We start from the raw sequence: 20,984 nt of genomic DNA, 5'->3' as shown, positions 1-20,984 counted from the left end.
ATATGATGGTCAGAGATGTCTTCAATCACTCCCCACCAATTTTTAAAAAAAAATACCTACACACAGCAGAGCAGACACGCATATAGAGTTTCAAAACACCATCTGTGAAGTGTGCTCGTCTTAAAACAGCAGCCACTTCGGGACTTCCAACCAAAAATACTCTGGCAAACGAACAACTAACTGTGCACTTTCAGTTTTTTCCCCCGATACATATTTTTCATCTGACTTTTTAAGACAATGCAACACCGTGGGCCACATGGCCCGACAATTCACGGGGTGGCGGAGTAGAGCTAACCAAAACAAAAGGGGTTGACATGCCGCATTCAACACAAGACCCAGTACAGCGCGACAATGACAATCAACGGGTTACATACAGTGGGAAGGAAGGGAGGGCGGCCACTTCCAAAAGCAAATGTATCCTCTCAACGTTATGACTCGCGGCCAGCGAATAGGGGGACATTTCCACGCCACTCACCTGACGTTAGTAACTGAGCTACTACACACCTTTACACTCTGCTTCTGCTGCTGCTGCTGCTGCTGCTGGTGCTGCTGCTATAAGAAAAAGAATGCATAAACACAGGAGTGGAGTCAGTGCACTTACTGTCTCCCTGCTGTGGAATGAGAGGGGGAAGCTGACAGCCATAAGGCCGGCTGGGGGACCCTAGCTCCGGGCAGGAGAGTGGGTACGTGCCTTTGCCAGGCATTAACAGACGGAGGGAGGGAGAGCTGACACTCCAGATTGCACTTGGAGCAGAGAACGTGAATGATGGCAGGAGCGGCGCATGTGGCCCTTTGCACCAAGTCCGTCCCCCCCTGTCTCCGCAGACAGAACAATGACATTTGATGTGTGCACAAATGATCACTGCCTCAGCCCCCTCTCGTCTGATCATTTTCTCTTACTCTATCTCTGCTTACCAACGCAGGGGAGGGAGGGAGGGGAGGGGAGGGGAGGGGAGGCAAGACAGCAGCCAAACAGGGGGGTGGAGGGAGATGAGGGGGGAACAAGAATTTTCTTCAGCAGACCCTCACACAAGCTGTGCCCTCGCCAGAGATTTACATTAAAAAAAAAAAAAAAAGCAGAAAGATAAATCTTTTGATTTGTTTGCGCCCTTACTCGTTGCAATCTTTCCACCACGATGCCTGGAGTATTTCCTTCAGCCTTCTGCACAGTCTATGATTCACATGTTTGTCTGCATGTAGATTCCACCAGCTCCCAGCTTCTGTCAATGCAAATGCATTTTTTTCTCCCCCATCTCCTGTAACCGCCTTAAACCGCTGATGAAATCCATGTGGGAACAAGAGGGGAAGGAAAAAAAACTGACCCTTTTTTTCCCTCTCCCCCTCTCTCTCCCCCTCTCTCCCTCTCTCCCTCTCTCTCTCTCCCTCTGTGAGTGCGATGAATATGCTCAGTTCACATGTGGATCAATCCATGCCTCTTGGACAACTGTTGTCAGTTAACAAACACTCACAGCAGTGCTGTAGCCAAGAAGCTATTTCCTAATGTAATGATGTGCTGTAAAGGAGCGAGTGGGGAGGGAGGGAGGTAGGGAAGGGAGGGGAGGGGAGGGGACCAATGTAGTCAGCAACACTTCAAAGGATTATGAATGGCAATAATTCTCCAACCAAAACACCACAGCCGGCGAAGGATTACACAATAGGCAATTATTATTTTTTAAATTGTTTTGTTTCATTGTCCTTTCGTCTCGCAAAGGCCTCCCTTCCAAACGTATCCTCCAAACGGTAATTGTGCCTTCAAATTGATCCACATTAACATCAACCAATTCCTCTGGGATTCGCATCCTGGCGCTCCATCAGTGCAAGGAATGACAAGACGGGGATGCTTATGCATCCGAAAGCTGCTCCTCTGGTGTTTTCTGTGGCCATCAGCTGCACCAGGGCTTTATCTCCACGTTATTTAATTACAGGAAGAGGTGCCACAGACACACGCACACACGGCTGGATCTCCTTCCCTCCCCCCCCCCCCACCCCCACCCCCACCCCCACCCCACGTTACTTTAATCCGAGCGACTGTAATTTGCAATTCCGTGCACCTCAACTCCTCTCGGTATTAGTGGCAAGGAAAATCGTCTTTTCGCTGTGGGAGATATAAGTGACAGGAGGAGTATTAGGCCATTCGGCCCAACAAGTCTACCCCGCCGTTCAATCATGGCTGACCTATCTCTCCCTCTCAACCCCTGCCTTCTCCCTATAACCCCTGACCCCCGTCCTAATCACAAATCTGTCTATCTCTGCCTTATAAATATCCTTTGACTTGGCCTCCACAGCCTTCTGTGGCAATGAATTCCACAGATTCGCCACCCTCTGACTAAAGAAATTCCTCCTCATCTCCTTCCTGAAGGAACGCCCTTTAATTCTGAGGGTACGTCCTCTGGTCCTGGACTTTCCCACTAGTGGAAACATCCTCTCCACATCCACTCTATCCAGGCCTTTCACTATTTGGTAAGTTTCAATGAGGTCCCCCCTCACCCTTTATCCTTCTAATCGCCAGAGAGTACAGGCCCAGTGACATCAAACGCTCATCATACATTAACCGACTCATTCCTGGGATCATTCTCGTAAACCTCCTCTGGACCCTCTCCAGAACTAGTACGTCCTTTCTCAGATATGTGTGTGCACAAAATCTGTGTGTAAATTCACAAGCGCTCAAAAAAGGGCACAGTCTTAAACAGTGACGAGGTCAAACCAGGTGATCAGATTTGCACCACTTTTAATTCAAGGCAGTAGCAAAGCTCACGACGAAGTCTGCAACCTAAATAGCAGTGGATTTAGTTACAATCAGAAAGATCAGTATCGTTTTAGTACTTTTAATTCTTTTTCAACTGCAGCATAATTTCAAATGAAGAGATTCAAAAGCATAGCCAATTATAGGCATTGGCTGTGGACATTTTTAGCCTCCATGTAGTTGTTCCATGTGACAATACAACAACAACATAACCACCACAAAGTTCACCTACAACTTAAACTGGAATTATCACACATGCTTTAAGATTGAGCTTCCAATTCAAACATGTCAGGATGAAATAATGCCTGTACTATGCAAAGAAAGGAGATGAGATGGACACACATGTTGAACGTATGTTAGACATTGAAAGAAAAGGAGAAAAAACAAATTAAAGTCGTTAAAATCTGTCGCAAATTTTTTCTCCCCTCAAACTTTAAATTCACTTTCGGATCATGCTACCTGCATGAAGATTTGTCCGTATGTTTCCCTATCTATTCCCGACTATAAACTGCCACCACACATCCAATACACCGAATCTGTGCTCACACAGTGGGTATTAAGTGAGTTAATTCAAAAGAACTGAAACCTCATTGACAGAAATTGAAAGCAATACTCCCAGCCAAGTAGTTTTATACCCCATCTGCTCCTGCTCCTAGCTGGGCTTTCTTTGAGGAATTAATAGTTTCATATATTCAAACCACCAAATAAAAGGACTCATTTAAGTTAGACTGCATTAACAAAAGAGGAAAGAGGATAATAATAAACAAAAAAGGGCAAAATGCATTCACATAAAAGCATTTTACTCTCAGAGTTCTGCTTTAACAAAGTTCAGCGGAGCCTTTTCTGACTTTTGTGCAAGACTTGATAAACTGAATAACATCGCACTCAATGATCAGCCAATGATTAAATTGATGAATGGTTATTAAGCCCCCCTTATCCTACGGTGGGTCTCACTACAAAATGCCACACCAGCTTGGAGGGCGGACGCACCAATGTACAAATTTCCCCGCTTGCTTGTTTCCCTTTCATTCTCGGACCACTGGCTATCAATTGGGCTGACATATTAGAAAATAATCTTTTATGGCCCAAATGGTGGTGAACAGAAATGAAGGCATCAGCCTGCTTTGAAATTCAAATCTCCCATTTCTGACTCTAAAGGATCTGATTTTCCACACAGCTGGAAGCTATTAGTGTTTTCTTAAAGTCCCCTGCTGGCAGGGCTGACCCACCCATGTGGAATCTGCCGGGGAGGGACCACTCTTGCACCTCTTCAGAAACCGCCCAAAAGAGTTCACTTTCCTTGCGCTTCTCTGAGGTACCGTAGCAGAAGCATTTCCCTTCAAGCCCGGTCGTTCCTCACTGTTTCCTCCCCTCCCCTCCCCTCAGCCCTTCATTATCTTACTGATGTAGAGCTGGCTCTGTTGAAATGCAAGGATGACAGCTTATGCTTCAATTCACTCTCTTTCCACGGCGCTGGGAGACAAAAAAAAAAAATCATAAGGCTTCGTATGTTGGCTACCATCTGGACCACTCACTGAAAGCAAGGCTCCCACTCTCACACACACTCACACACGCACTCTAACTCACACAAGCACTCTCCCTCACATACGCGCGCACACACACACACACACTCTCTCTCACACCATCACACACACTCACACACGCACTCTCTCACACTCTCTCACACACTATCACACTCTCACACACGCACTCTCTATCACATACGCACACACATTCACACACACTCTCTCTCACATACGCACACACACACACACACTCTCACACCATCACACTCACACACGCACTCTCTCTCACACACTCTCTCACATATGCACACACTCACACACTCACACATGCACTCCCTCACACTCTCTCTCACTCACACTCAGTCACACTCTCACACACGCACTCTCTCTCACAAACGCGCATACACACACTCTCACCATCACACTTTCTCACACACGCACTCTCCCACACTCACACACACTCACTCTCTTATTATCACACACATGCACTCTCTCACATACACGCGGTCTCTCACGCACGCTCTCTCTCAAGCACGCTCTCTCACAGGTGCGCTCTCACGCGCACGCTCTCACAGGCGCGCTCTCACTCGCATGCACGCTTGCACTCTCACACACTCATGCGTTCTCTCACTCGCACTCTCTCTCATGCACTCGCACACTCACGCTCTCACTTTCTCTCTCACTCGCACTTTCTCTCTCACTCGAACTCTCTCACACACTCACATTTTCTCACTCACCCTCTCTCACTCACACTCTCTCACATTCTGTCACACTCTCTCACTCACCCTCTCTCACACTCTCTCACACTCGCCCTCTCTCACTCTCTTTCACACGCACTCTCTCACATTCTCTCACACTCTCTCACACTCTCTCACTCGCCCTCTCACACTCTCTCTCACACTCGCCCTCTCTCACACTCTCTTTCACATGCACTCTCTCACATTCTCTCACACTCTCTGTCTCGCACACATACACGTCAAGGCCTTTCCTCGATCTGTTAGCTGTGAATTAAATTCAGATTTTTTGCTTGTTTACACTCAGCTAAAATCACCATGAATCATCTGTATGGTACAAAAGACTTCTGCAACATAAAGATACAACTTTCGTTTGTGTCCTTTCTTTCTACATGCACATTTACTCAAACAATAGATGTTTCAACAGGTATATGGATTGGAAAGGTTCAGAGGGATATGGGGCCACACGCAGGCAGGTGGGACCAACCTAGATAGGGCATCTTGGTCAGCATGGGCAAGTTGGGCGGAAGGGCCTGTTTCCACGCTGCACGACTCTAGTACTCTAATTAAAGATTTCCCAAGGACTACTTCAGTGCGTGCATAGAAATGTTTATCGTTAAAATGCCAATTAATGGCACAGTTAGATCCAAAAGATTACAAATCACATATTGATTGTCTACAACCTGTGAGTAAAAGAAAACGGCCTCAGTGGTGTTTTAAGCTCAGTGGTGTATATATATATACACACACACACTCACACATATACATACACATATATACATGTACATATACACACACATATATACATGTACATATACACACACACATATATATATATATATATATACACATACATACACACATTTATATACACATGCACACACACATATATATACACATGCACACATATATATATACACACATATATACATATGCGCGCACATATGTATACATACATGCACACACATACACACATATACACACACATATACCCATACACATATACAAACACACGCATATATATATATATATATATATATATATATATACACACACGCCGATCAGCCAAAACATTATGACCTGATGAGCCAAAACATTATGACCACCTGCCTAATATGCTGTTGGTCCTCCGTGTGCAGCCCCATGCGCAACAGGGTGCGATGCACTGTGTATTGTGACACATTCCTCCCGTGACCACCATTAAAATTTTCTGTGACTTGTGCCACAGTAGACCTTCTGTCGGTTCGGACCAGACGGGGTAGCCTTCGTTGCCCTCGCGCATCGATGAGCCTTGGGTGCCCAACACCCTGTCGCCGGTTTGTGGTTTGTCCCTCCTCGGACCACTGTCGGTAGGTACTCACCACTGCTGACCGGGAGCACCCCACAAGCCTTGCCGTTTCAGAGATGCTCTGACCCAGTCGTCTGGCTATAACAATTTGGCCCTTGTCAGGTCTTTACTCCTGCCCATTTCTCCTGCATCCAACACATCAACTTCAAGAACTGACTGTTCACTTGCTGCCTAATATATCCCGCCCCTTGACAGGTGCCATTGTAACAAGATAATCAATGTTATTCACTTCGCCTGTCAGTGGTCATAATGTTTTGGCTGATCAGTGTGTGTGTGTGTATATATATATATATAATATATTTGTTTTAAATATGCCACGAGAAACGTATCAAAGAGGCCACCTAATCCACCAAGATCATTCCACTAGGTGGAGCTAGTACATAAACTGCACATAAACAAAATGTGGGCATCAGCTGTTCAGAGTGTTACAGAACTGCTCAGAAAACTGCCAGCAGGCTCATTAGCTATAAAACATTTGGGTTTTTTTACACACACACACACACAGGTAACTATACTTATTTATAAGACCATAAGGAACAGGACTAGAATTAGGCCATTCGGCCCCTCAAGTCTACTCTGCCATTCAATCATGGTTAATCTATCTCTCCCTCCTAACCCCATTCTCCTGCCTTCTCCCCATAACCTCTGACACCCGTACTAATTAAGAATCTATCTATCTATCTATCTGCCTTAAAAATATCCACTGACTTGGCCACTACAGACAGCCTCCTGTGGCAAAGAATTCCACAGATTCACCATCCTCTGACTAAAGAATTTCTTCATTCCATACCAATGCAAGTTGAACACGTTTTTATTCACTTAAGGAAACATTGGGGAGGGAACGTGTACAAATTTAAGCAATTTTAAACCCAGGAAAAAAAATATACCGACAATGTATTTCCTTCCTTGTTTACTTACCACTATTTTATTTGGTGGAAAATTAAAGTTCTTAATTTCTGCACTACCTGCGTGTTGGTTGGGGAAAGCGCAGGTTTTACGTGGCTTTTTGTTGTTTAATAACATGCTGAAGATGGTGCAAACGTTAAACTCAGACGAGAAGAGGAACAGAGGGAGCCACAGAGCCAATTCCCTTTGTCCACAACAACAGGCATCTGTCAGTTGCTTGAGGGGGGGGCTGGGAGAAAGCAGGAACCCGAACTGCTGGCCAAGCCCTCTTTGACACAATGAATTGTGAATGAGAGGAACCCAGGCTGGGCAGAGATAGCGCGGTGTCAGGAACCGGGCCTGGACACTCGTGAGAGGACAGGGTCCAGCTCGCAGGATGTCAGAGCGGCAAACTGCTGCTCGAGATACAGACTTTTCACACAGTCTGCCGCAGGGTGTTTTTGCTCCGCAGGTTGCTGAAGACGGAAGCAGGAATGCCGTGTACGAGCCTGACCCAACCTCCGGGCTCCACACAAACTCCGACCTGCTTCCGCTGCGACTGGCTGGGATATCAACAGAAAAGTGTTTTCATTTCCCCCCCCCCCCCTGCACCACCCATTAGAGTTTACTGTGCTTAAACCACAAAATGCACAACAACAACATTTTTTTTTCTCTCTTTTAAAGTCTGAAATGTCACCATATTCTTTCGGGACAACATATTCATTCAAGAGGTGGTCATTGATATCATATTTACAACGTAGATTTTGATATTTTTAGAAGTCGGAAGGGGGAACGATTTGATTAGTACGGGTGTCAGGGGTTATGGGGAGAAGGCAGGGGATTGAATGGGGTTCGGGGGGAGAGACAGATCAGCCATGATTGAACGACAGAGTAGACTTGATGGGCTGAAGAGCCTAATTCTGCTCCTATCACTTATGAACTTATGTGGTATCTGAGGGGTAGCTTTTCCACACAAAGGGTGGTGGGTGTACGGAATGGGATGCTAGAGGAGGTAGTTGAGGCACATACTAGTGCAATGTTTGATAAACAATAAAACAGATTCATGGATAGGACAGGTTTGGAGGGATATGTGCCAAATGCAGGAAGGTGGGACTAGTGTAGATGGGTCATGTTGGCCGTTGTGGGCCGAAGGGCTTGTTTCCACGCTGTATGACTCTATGACTTTAAGTAAACATGACAAAGACGTCTAGGTTTGTAAGTTAATTGGCCTCTGCACATTGTCCTTAGTGTGTAGGGAGTGGATGAGAATGTGGTATAACATTGAACTAGGCCGAAAAGGTGATTGATGGTCGGTGTGGACCCGGTGGGCCGAAGGGCCTGCTTCCGTGCTGTATCTCTAAACTAAACAAAAAAGACACAAACACGATCCTCTTAAAGTCATCTGCTTGGGGAGGAGCTCTCAGAAATATTATTTTTACGATCAAATCATTCATAAATATAGAGTATTGATGTTTTTTTAAAAGCTTTCCCAGGTTTTGCAAAGAAACCTTGAATCAAAGTCATTTATTGAAGCACAAAGACAAGTTCTCAATGCATCTATTTTCCTGCAATGCTGAGAACTATATTCTGCACTCTATATCTTCCTCTTTGCTCTATCTATTGTGCTTGAGTTTGACTTGATTGTAATTATGTCTAGTATTATGATCTGATTGAATAGTATGCAAAACAGTTTTTCACTATACCTCGTTACATGTTGACTTTGAGTTTAGTTTATTGTCACTTGTACCGAGGTACAGAGAAATGATTTTGTTGCATGCTAACCGGTCAGCGGAAAGACAATACATGATTACAATCGAGTCATCCTCCGTGCGACTTTAATAAATCTAAACTGAAACGTAAAAAACCTAAACATGATGCCTAAAATATTTTCAGATTGCACTCACTGACACCCATCACAATAAAAATATTCCTATAAATGTTTAAAAAATCTTATGCAATGCCATAACAATGCCAGAGCAAAACAAATATAAAATGGCAACTAAAGGCATGTTTTATAAGCTTGGGTGCTCTTCACATAGTGAAATTGTACATGGAAAAGTTCAATAGACAATAGACTATAGGTGCAGGAGTAGGCCATTCGGCCCTTCGAGCCAGCATCGCCATTCAATGTGATCATGGCTGATCATTCTCAATCAGTACCCCGTTCCTGCCTTCTCCCCATACCCCCTGACTCCGCTATCCTTAAGAGCTCTATCTAGCTCTCTCTTGAATGCATTCAGAGAATTGGCCTCGACTTAGGAGACACAGAGTGAAATTAGGAGACACATAGTGAAATTGTACATGGAAAAGTTCTTAGTGTATCTCCCACATTCTCATCCGCTCCCTACACACTAAGGGCAATGTACAGAGGCCAATTAACTTACAAACCCAGACATCTTTGTCATGTTTACTCCCAGGAAAGATCTGGGACATCATCATATATATTTAATAAATATTTTAAGGTTTAAAATATCCTGACATTTTTTTGGGGGGAAACAACTGAAGTGTAATGCAGGGTAGTCGATATGTTGAGGGTGTTAATGAAGGAACAGCCTTCTTTAGTCAGACGGTGGTGAATCTGTGGAATTCATTGCCACAGACGTCTGTGGAGGTCAAGTCAATCGATATTTTAAAAGCAGAGATTGACAGATTCTTGATTTGTGTGGGCGTCCGTCCGGGGTTATGGGGAGAAGGCAGGAGAATGGAATTAGGAGGGAGTTAGATCAGCCATGATTGAATGGCGGAGTAGACTTGATGGGCCGAATGGTCTAATTCTACTCCTATCACTTATGAACAGGGACTAAATAGTACATTTCTGAACCGTCAATAGAAGCGATAGGACAAAACTCTCTTAAGTTACATCTTACCAGGCAATGCAGAATATCAATAAAGTCCACCACTCTTCAGCAGTCTGACTTAATTAATACCACATTTAAACAATCTTGTTTATTTTTCCCACTCTATTAGACTGGATTAATACCAAAAAAGTCCATGGGTGGCATGGTGGCGTAGTGATAGAGCTGCTGCCTTACAGCGCCAGAGACCCGGGTTCGATCCTGACTACGGGCGCTGTCTGTACGGAGTTTGCCCATTCTTCCCGTGACCTGCATGGATTTTCTCCGAGATCTTCAGTTTCCTCCCACACTCCAAAAACGTGTAGGTTTGTTTGCTTGGTATGAATGTAAAATTGCCCCTAGTGTGTGCAGGGTAGTGTTTGTGTGCAGGGATCGCTGGTTGGTGCGGACCTGGTGGGCTGAAGGGCCTGTTTCCGCGCTGTATCTCTAAACTAAACTAAACATTTTAATGAACCGATATCTTGTCATGAATAATTAGATTCCCAAACTTCATAACTCTTCTTTAATCATAGCCCTACGCAATGAAGTAGACCGATCACTTTTTTGTGGGTTTGGCAAAAATCTCAAAGGGTTAAAACATTCAAAACTACAAACACTGCATTCCTCTGGGCGATACAACAGCTTGTACAGATTTACCAAACACCACTGAATAAAAATAGTACAAATGAGTAACTCCAATGCAATGAAATGCACTGTATGAATCTGTCCCTGCAACTCCCCCATCACTGATTAAAATAGTTTTCGTTTTTTTTAGTTTTGGAGATACAACGTGGAAACCTTCGGCCCACCAAGTCCGCACCGACCAGCACATTAACACTATCCTACACACACCAGGGACAATTTACATTTCTACCAAGCCAATTTACCTACAAACCTGTACGTCTTTGGAGTGTGGGAGAAATCCGAAGATCTCGGAGATCTCCCACGCGATCACGGGGAGAACGTACAAACTCCACACAGACAGCACCCCTGGTCGGGATCGAACCCGTGCCTCTGGCGCTGTAAGGCAGCAACTCTACCTCTGAGCCGCCCTTTGACAGATCCATGCAACAGAGCCCAATCATGGTCAGCTCTGATGCGATCAAATCCTTCTTCGGTTCAAAAGATTTCCCCGTTTAAAATTATTGGTAACATCCACAGGTAGGATAAGTCCTGAAACAATGCAGATTGGTTTGCGATCAATGCTTCTGAATGGATCTGCCTTCCCATTAACTGTTGCCAAGTACAACAGTTCAATATTTGGAAACATTCTTTGAATATGTTTTGCTGATAGTCGTTCTTGTGAAGGCAACAAAGACCAAGAACTTCAATTCTAGAAAAGCAGCAGAGGGCTGGAATTGTGTATCGGAGTCATAGAGTCTTACAGCGTGAAAACAGGCCCATCTGCCCAACTCGCCCACACCGGCCAACGTGTCACATTTACACTCGCCCCACCTGCCTGTGTTTGGCCCATATCCCTCTAACCCTGTCCTATCCATGCACCTGTCTATTGTCCACTGGCGGGAAGCTCTAAAATGGGAACATGGGACTGAACCCCAAGTTCCAGATATTCCAACCTGTCTACAGCGATAGAAGCACAAATGCTGGAGGAATCACGGGCAACACGGTAGAGTTGCTGCCTTACAACGCTTACAGCGCCAGAGACCCAGGTTCAATCTTGACAATGGGTGCTGGCTGTAAGGAGTTTGTACATTCTTCCCGTGACCTGCGTGCGTTTTATCCGAGATCTTCGGTTTTCTCCCACACTAAAAAGAAGTGCAGGTTTGTAGGTTAATTGGCTTGGTGTAAATGCAAGTTGTCCCTAGTGTGTGTAGGACAGTGTTAATGTGCAGGGATCATTGATCAGCGCAGACTTGGTGGGCCGAAGGGCCTGTTTCCGCGCTGTGACTCTGAACTAAACGAAAGTAAACTAAACTAAACTCAGCAGGTCAGGCAGCATCTCTGGAGAAAATAAGTAGGTGCAGAGATAGATAGATTCTTGATTAGTACAGGTGTCAGAGGTTATGGGGAGAAGGCAGGAGAATTGGGTTAGGAGGGAGAGATAGATCAGCCATGATTGAATGGCGGCGAATGGCCTAATTATGCTCCTATCACTTATGACCTTATGATCTTAAGAATACTTCAAAATGTAGTTTATTGATGGCAAATGATTGCTAACTGGTGTAACTAAATCATAGAAATTAACGTTTAGATAACAATTAGATTCAAGTTGATGCTAAGAACAATTTTCTACATTTCCTCCAATATATATGACCTGTATTAGTGTCATGGAGTCATACATCATGGAAACAGGCCATTTGGCCCACCTTGCCCACACCGACCAACATGTCCCTTCTATACTAATCCCACCTGCCTGCATTTGGCCCATATCCCTCTAAAACTGTCCTATCCATGTACCTGCCTGAATGGTTCTTAAACGTATCTGCGATAGTACCTACCTCAATTACCTCCTCCGGCAATGCGTTCCATACACCCACTACCCTTTGTGTAAAAAAGTTGTTTATTCCAATTAAATCTTTTCCCCCCTCACCTTAAAGCAATTTCCTCTGGTTCTCAATTCCCCTACTCTGTGCAAGAGACTCTGATCTATTCCCCAATCTATTCCTCTATGATTTTGTGCATCACTACAAGATCACCCCTCATCCTACTGCAATCTAAGGAATTGAATCCTAGCCTGCTCAACTTCTCCCGACAACTTAGGCCCTTGAGTCCTGGCAACATCCTCGTAAATCTCCTCTGCACCCTTTCCAGCTGGACAAGGTTCTCTCTGAGATCTTCTGCTTCCTCCCGCATTCCAAAGACCTACAGGTTTGTAAGTTAATCGGCTTGGTGTAAACGTAAAATTGTCCGTAGTGTGGGTGGGGTAGTGTTAACGTGCGGGGATCGCTGGTCGGTCAGTGCGGGCCCGGCGGTCCGAAGGGTCTGTTTCCACGTTGATATATCTAAACTAAACTAAACCAAACTGCACGCAATAAAGTATTCCAATCTAATATGTTCAATGAAAAAAAAATATTCCTTTCGACATTCCTTCCATTCTTTGAATAATAACCGTACATTGACGTCGGCCACTTGATAAGAATCAACTTTATTTTTCTTCTTAAGAAAGCACAGTGGGAAAATTTGCAGTGGGTCCGATTGTAACGTGAACTCTTCCCGAGAAGAGTTTCTCAGGCCCACGTCATGGTATATCTGCAGTGCACTGTCTAGAATGGGAAAGAAAAAAAATTGCTGAAGAAGCATGTAATTCACAGCAGCATCTGCTTTTATTTTGCTGCTCTTTGTTTTGCTCATTTTTAGGAAGTAAGAAGTTCATATCCAGGAATTTGAGATAATCACTGCAGGCAGACAATGCCCCAAGTCAGAAATAGCAGCTGAAGATACAAAAAAAAAACACACTTTTCTTTGGCTACCTCCCCAATGTTCTATTCAAATGAAAGTTCCTTTCTCTCTTCCACTGACCTTCCTATTCTACTTGATGAATTCCAATTGTTTTTTTTCTGGTTACACCAGACAGCATTCTGGCAGTCCCTCGCCCAATTTCCTTCGTCTTCTGCAAGCTACAGATGACTTTGGCCTCTACCCTGGTTATCAATCTCTATCCTGACAAAAGGGTCCAAATGAAAACCAAATAATAAGCACTCCCCTCCCTCTCATGATCCGGATGCTTCCCTGATTTTACAAACAGGGATGCATTTCAGTTAACTTTCGCTTCCATTGGTAACCAAGAACATCATTGTGTACATTTTTACATTTAACGATACAAAAGAGCCAAACGGCTTGGAATAAAGGCGACGGAGACCATTTCCTAAATGGGGCGGGAATCCAGAAATCGGAGGTGCAAAGGGACTTGGGAGTGCTGATGCACGATTCCCAACAGGTTAATCTACAAGTCATATCATATATATACAGCGCGGAAACAGGCCTTTTCGGCCCACCAAGTCCGCGCCGCCCAGCGATCCCCACACATTAACACTATCCTACACCCACTAGGAACAATTTTTTAAAAAACATTTATCCAGCCAATTAACCTACATACCTGTACGTCTTTGGAGTGTGGGAGGAAACCGACGATTTCGGAGAAAACCCACGCAGGTCACGGGGGGAACGTACAAACTCCGTACGGGCAGCACCCATAGTCAGGATTGAACCCGGGTCTCTGGTGCTGTAAGGCAGCAACTCAGAGAGTTGTGAATCTGTGGAATTCTCCGCCTCAGAAGGCAGTGGAGGCCAATTCTCCGAATGCATTCAAGAGAGAGCTGGATAGAGCTCTTAAAGATAGCGGAGTCAGGGGGTATGGGGAGAAGGCAGGATCGGGGTACTGATTGAGAATGATCAGCCATGATCACATTGAATGGCGGTGCTGGCTCGAAGGGCTGAATGGCCTCCTCCTGCACCTATTGTCTATTGTCTATTGTGTACCGCTGCATCACCGTACCGCCCGTCACCCACGCAGGTCACGGGGAGAACGTACAAACTCCTTACAGTGCAGCACCCGTAGTCAGGATCGAACCTGAGTCTCCGGCGCTGCATTTGCTGTAAAGCAGCAACTCTACCGCTGCGCCACCGTGTCGAGTCGGTAGTAAAGAAAGCAAACTCAATGCAAACATTTATTTCGAGAGGGCTTGTATACAAAATCAGGGATGCAATGCTGAGGCTCCATAGGGCGCAGGTCAGGCCACATTTGGAATATTGTGATCAATTTTGGGCACCATATCTGAGGATGTGTTGGCTCTGGAGAGGGTCCAGAGGATTACAAGAATGATCCCAGGAATATGTAGGTTAACATATGATGAGCGTTTGATGTCACTGGGCCTGTAATCACTGGAGTCTAGAAGAATGAGGGCGGACCTCATTGAAACGTACAAAAAGTGAAAGGCTTGGATTGAGTGGATGTGGAGAGGATGTTTCCACTAGTGGGGGAGTCTAGGACTAGAGGTCACAGCGTTAGAATTAAAGGACGTTCTTTTCGGAAATAGATGAGGTGAATCTGTGGAATTCTTTGCCACAGAAGGCTGTAGAGGCCAAGTCAGTGGATGTTTATAACACAGAGATAGATAGATGTTTGATTAGTACAGGTGTCAGTATTTATGGGAAGAAGGCAGGAGAATGGGGACAGGAGGGAGAGATAGATCAGCCATGATTGAATGGCAGAGTAGACTTGATGGTCTGGATGGCCTGATTCTATTCCTGTCGCTTATGACCTTATGAATGGTGGACTAGACTTGATGCACCGAATGGCCTAATTCTGTTCCTATCACTTATGATCTTATAACTTGAGGTTAAACAGAAACTTTGCCAGAATGACCAGTTTCGAGATCATATACAACGTGCAAAAGCATTTGTCCAAGAGAATTTGCCAACGATGCAAATTGTAGTCACTTTCAGATTAGCATTTTGCAGGATTAATTTCCACTGCTGATGCAACTTCAGTTACATAGAAACATAGAAAATAGGTGCAAGAGGAGGCCATTCGGCCCTTCGAGCCAGCACCGCCATTCATTGTGATCATGGCTGATCATCCACAATCAGTAACCTGTGCCCAACTTCTCCCCATATCCCCTGATTCCACTAGCCCCCAGAGATCTATCCAACTCTCTCTTAAATTCATCCAGTGATTTGGCCTCCACTGCCTTCTGTGGTGGAGAATTCCACAAATTTACAACTCACTGGGCGAAAAAGTTCCTTCTCACCTCGGTTTTAAATGGCCTCCCCTTTATTCTAAGACTGTGGCCCCTGGTTCTGGACTCCCCCAACATTGGGAACATTTTTCCTGCATCTAGCTTGTCCAGTCCTTTCATAATTTTATATGTCTCTATAAGACCCCCTCACGCAAACATGCAAGGAGGGGCAGGTATACAAGTGGGAAAAGAACACAAAGCTTTTGCAGGGGACCTTTAGAGCAAAAGTCATAGAAACATAGAAAATAGGTGCAGGAGTAGGCCATTCGGCCCTTCGAGCCAGCACCGCCATTCAATATGATCATGGCTGATCATCCACAATCAGTACCCCGTTCCCGCTTTCTCCCCATATCCCTTGATTCAGTTAGCCCTAAGAGCTCTATCTAACTCTCTGTTGAAAACATCCAGTGAATTGGCCTCCACTGCCTTCTGTGGCAGAGAATTCCACAGATTCACAACTCTCTGGGTGAAGAAGTTTTTTCTCATCCCAGTTCTAAACGGCCGACCCCTTATTCTTAAACTGTGACTCATGGTTCTGGATTCCCCCAACACCGGGAACATTTTTCCTACATCTAGCCTGTCCCTTAAGAATTTTATATGTTGTCATCTCACAAGAATTTTCAGAGGAGGAAGATATCAGCTGCAGAGACACCAGAAAGTTTTGAAAAGTTGCCCAGAAACGTAGAGTCCAAACTATTTTAACTTCTCACAGTTTCATTCAACTGCTGCAATATCACCACACTACATTAAATCTCAACAATTCATTGAAAGAAGCAACCAGTTAAACAAGCAACTGTCCATGATCACAAAAAGACTTTGCATTCAAAACACACCTTTCACCACTGGAGATTGTTTCAAAATGCCTCACAGTCAATGAAGTACAGTCATAGAGCGACACAGCGTGGAAACAGGCCCTTCGGCCAAACATGCCTACATCGGCCAGCATATCCCAGCTACACTAGTCCCACCTACCCTGCGTTTGGTCCATATCCCATCAAACCTGTCCTATCCATGTACCTGCAAGGGTCTCGACCCGAAACGTCACCCATTCCTTCTCTCCCGAGATGCTGCCTGACCCGTTGAGTTTCTCCAGCATTTTGTGTCTACCTGCCTTAAATGTTTCTTGAACATTGGGATAGTCCCTGCCTCATCTGGCAGCTTGTTCCATACACCCACCACCCTTTGTGTGAAAAAGTTACCCCTCAGATTCCTAATAAATCTGTTCCCCTTCACCTTAAACCTATGTCCTCTGGTCCTCAGTTCCCCTACTCTGGGCAAGAGACTCTGTGCATCTACCTGATCTATTCCTCTCATGATTTTATACACCTCAATAAGTACTTGAGAAGTACATTCACTCTTGTAACATCAATGACATAGCATCAATTCCTGCACAGCAAAATCCCATAAACACTAATTTGTTAACAGCCAGATAATCTGCTTTAATTATGTTGATTAAAGGATAAGTATTAGACAACACATCAGGGATAACACTGTTGCTCTTCATCAAAACAGTATCCTGGGATCTTTTACATCACCTGGTAGTGCAGAAAGAACCTTGAAAAAAGATAATGTTGTTCTTCCTAACTTACCATTCATTACTAACCATTCTTGGCAAAACAGACACAAGTTACATTACATTTGTAAACAGCTTCAAAATATTTCCTAGACTTGTCCAGATATAAAGTCAAGGTGCACCACCCACATCTAAAATTTAGGATTATAGTTAATCAAATCAAGAATAATGATAGACGCAAAATGCTGGAGTAACTCAGCGGCACAGGCAGCATCTCTGGAGAGAAGGAATGGGTGATGTTTCGGGTCGAGACCCTTCTTCAGAATGATGATTATAAAAATTAACAACTGACCATTTAGCTTTTACACCAGTAGACAAGGATGAAACTGCAAGGCTGCGGACTCATAAAGAAATACCTGTATCTTGTACTTAAAAGGACACCTAAAATGACTATAAATATATGAACATACCTCTGAGATTTCATAAAATTGAAATAGAACAGAAGGGATTGCATCTAATATACATGACATTAAAATGGTTGGAAACCCTTTGCTCAATTCCTGTTGCATTGTTGCCATGTAAAACCAGGCAACTCCATTGCAGTGAACACAAGGCAGACCAGATAGAAGCACGAAAGGCCTGGATAGAATGGATATGGAGAGGATGTTTCCACTAGTGGGAGAGTCCAGGACTAGAGGTCACAGCCTCAGAATTAAAGGATGTTCCTTTAGGAAGGAGATGAGGAATTTCTTCAGTCAGAGGGTGGTGAATCTGTGGAATTCATTGCCACAGACGGCTGTGGAGGCCAAAGCAATGGATATTTTTAAGGCAGAGAATGATAGATTCTTGATCAGTACGGGTGTCAGGGGTTATGGGGATAAGCCAGGAGAATGGGGTTCGGAGGGGGAGATAGATCAGCCAATGAATGAATGGCGAAGACGACTTGATGGGCCGAATGGCCTAATTCTTCTCCTGTCACATATGAACATGCAAATTATGAGTTGGTCAACAGTGAAAGATATTTTCCATTGGTTTTCGAAACATGAGAAGGTAAATATCAAATGGTTGTATCTAATCATAACCAAATTATTAAATGTCATCTTGCCACAGTTCATGGAAGCTTGCCTTGAATCAGATTCAATGCCTCGTTATAAACTAAACCAATACTCCAAAATGTTGTGGAAGTGCTGCTCACTAAGACTGTCTTTCACATGATAGAGATAAGGAAAGAGTCCTAATCTGCCTACACAGGTGGACATAAAAGATCACAACAAATAATCCTAAAGACGTACAGATTTGCAGGTTAATGGCCTTGGGTAAAAATTGTAAATTGTCTCTAAGTGTGTAGGATAGTGATGGTGTACGGGGTGATCGCTGATCATGGAAACTTAGACAATAGGTGCAGGAGTAGGCCATTCGGCCCTTCGAGCCAGCACCGCCATTCAATATGATCATGGCTGATCATCTAAATCAGTACCCCGTTTCTGCTTTCTCCCCATATCCCTCGATTCCTTTAGCCCTAAGAGCTAAATCTAACTCTCTCTTGAAAACATCGAGTGAATTGGCCTCCACTGCCTTCTGTGGCAGTGAATTCCACAGATTCATAACACTGGGTGAAAACATTTTTCCTCATCTCAGTCCTAAATGGCCTACCCCTTTTTCTTAAATTGTGACCCCTGGTTCTGGACTCCCCCAACATGGGGAACATTTTTCCTGCATCTAGCCCGTCCATTCCTTTAATAATTTTATATGTTTCTATAAGATCCCCTCTCATCCTTCTAAATTCCAGTGAATTCGGCATGGATTTGATAGGCCGAGGGCCTGTTTCTACAATGTATCTCTAAACTAAAATCTAATCATGAGAGGAATAGATATGGTGAATGTACGGAATCTTTTACCCAAAGTAGGGGAATCGAGAACCAGAGGACATAGGATTAAGGTGAGGGAGGAAAGATTTAATAGGAAGCTGAGGGGCAACTATTTTTACACAAAGCGTGGCATAGATATGGCATGAGCTGCCAGAGGAGGTAGTTGAATATCACAACATTTAAACACATTTGGACAGGTATATGGATAGGACAGGTTTAGAGAATATGGGCCAAACGTGGGTAGGTGGGATTAGTGTAGATGGGGCATGTTGGTCGGTGTGGGCAAGTTGGGCCGAAGGGCCCGTTTCCACGCTGTATGACTCTATAACTACTATTTGGAAGATGAAGAGGGAGTTTTGTACACTCCCAAACTATGTTCTTCCTTCAGTCAAAAACAGCTGTGATAATAATTAGGTTCTGCTATTTATTGGTGCTCTAAACAGCGTACTTTTGCCAACGAGAACTTTGGCAAGAAAAATAATGAGATTTGCTAAAAATGTTGAAAAGATCTCCACGGTGTCTTGAAAACAGAATCCTGTCGCATTAAACGACCTGCCTAGTCCCAATAGAAGCAGCTCTTCAAGCTCCCAGTTGCTGTATATTATAGCTTTAGTTTAGTTAAAGATACAGCGCGGAAACAGGCCCTTCGGCCCACCAAGTCCGCACCGACCAGCGATCCCCGCACATTAACACTATCCTACACACTCTCGGGACAATTTACACATTACACCAAGCCAATTCTCCTTCATACCTGTACGCCTTTGGAGTGTGGGAGGAAACCGAAGATCTGGGAGAAAACCCACGCAGGTCACGGGGAGAAACTCCGTACAGACGGCACCCGTAGTCGGGATCGGACCCGGGTCTCCGGCGCTGCAAGCGCTGTAAGGCAGCAACTCTACCGCTGCGCCACCGCGGCGCAGTTTTAGTTTCAGCTTAGTTAGAGATACAGCATGGAAACCGGACCTTCGGCCCACTGAGTCCATGCCGACCATCGATTATCTGTTCACACTAGTTCCATGTTATCCCACTCACTCATCAATTCCCTGTACACTAGAAGCAATTTTACAGAGGGCCAATCACCCTACCAAGCCGCATGTCTTTGGGACGTAGGTGCAAACCGGAGCACCCGGAGGAAACCCACGGGGCCACAGGTAGAAAGTGCAAACTCCACCCGAGATCAGGATTGAACCCGGGTCGCTGGCACTGCCTGCAGCGGGTGATCACTGGAAGAAAAGCAGATATGAAAGAAAATCTTTCACTAGCTGCCACAAACATCTATCTGCCTACTAGTCTGGAGAAGACAGCGAATCGGTTCGCACCACGGGAGAACATGGACAAGCAACGCCTTGGGTCGAGGTCCTTCTTCAGTCTGAAGAAGGGTCACGACCTGAAAGGTCGCCCATCCATGTTCTCCAGAGATGCTGCCTGACCCGCTGAGCTACTCCAGCACTCTGTCTTCTTTTGTAAACTGGCATCTGCAGTTCCTTGTTTCTGCACATCAGGCTGCCCTGCACACGAGGGGAAAGGCAAATGGTTCAATGGTTCAATGGTGCTTTTTCTGTCACATGCGCAAATGCATATTGAAATTCTTTTCTTACATGCACTCCAGTATGGTATTCCCATACCAAAGCATATCCTCGATTAGCAAGTGTGCAGAAACATTCTACCGAGCCCGCTAGTAAGAGGCACCATGTTTTGGCGTCATTTTCCAAGTCCAGCCCGCGCTCTGATTCTTATGAGTGGTGCCCGATCCTGGGCAGGCCCCAGGCTGCTGCAAGACCTCCAGGCATCGCCTTCCTTGGACGCGATGTTCCCCCTCCTCGCCCACCCACCT

At 44.9% G+C, this 20,984-nt stretch overlaps 1 protein-coding gene across 7 annotated transcripts in view; it reads right to left on the bottom strand.

Annotated features, from left to right (window-relative positions):
* Positions 1–20,984, bottom strand: part of runx1t1 (RUNX1 partner transcriptional co-repressor 1) — a 136,350-nt gene that overhangs the window by 98,407 nt on the left and 16,959 nt on the right. The window contains exon 1 of one of the 7 annotated variants that reach the window (XM_078397200.1): positions 602–770. The exons of 2 other annotated variants lie outside the window; for them this stretch is intronic. In XM_078397200.1, coding sequence (XP_078253326.1) covers positions 602–704 — 103 coding nt within the window. In that variant the 5' untranslated portion in view covers positions 705–770. 4 more of the 7 variants (XM_078397198.1, XM_078397203.1, XM_078397199.1 and 1 more) reach the window with 4 other exon arrangements.

The sequence above is a fragment of the Rhinoraja longicauda genome, chromosome 4, assembly GCF_053455715.1.
Source record: "Rhinoraja longicauda isolate Sanriku21f chromosome 4, sRhiLon1.1, whole genome shotgun sequence".
Lineage (NCBI taxonomy): Eukaryota > Metazoa > Chordata > Chondrichthyes > Rajiformes > Arhynchobatidae > Rhinoraja > Rhinoraja longicauda.
Note: the sequence above shows the minus strand (reverse complement) of the source record. Positions and strands in the feature narration are given on the sequence as shown.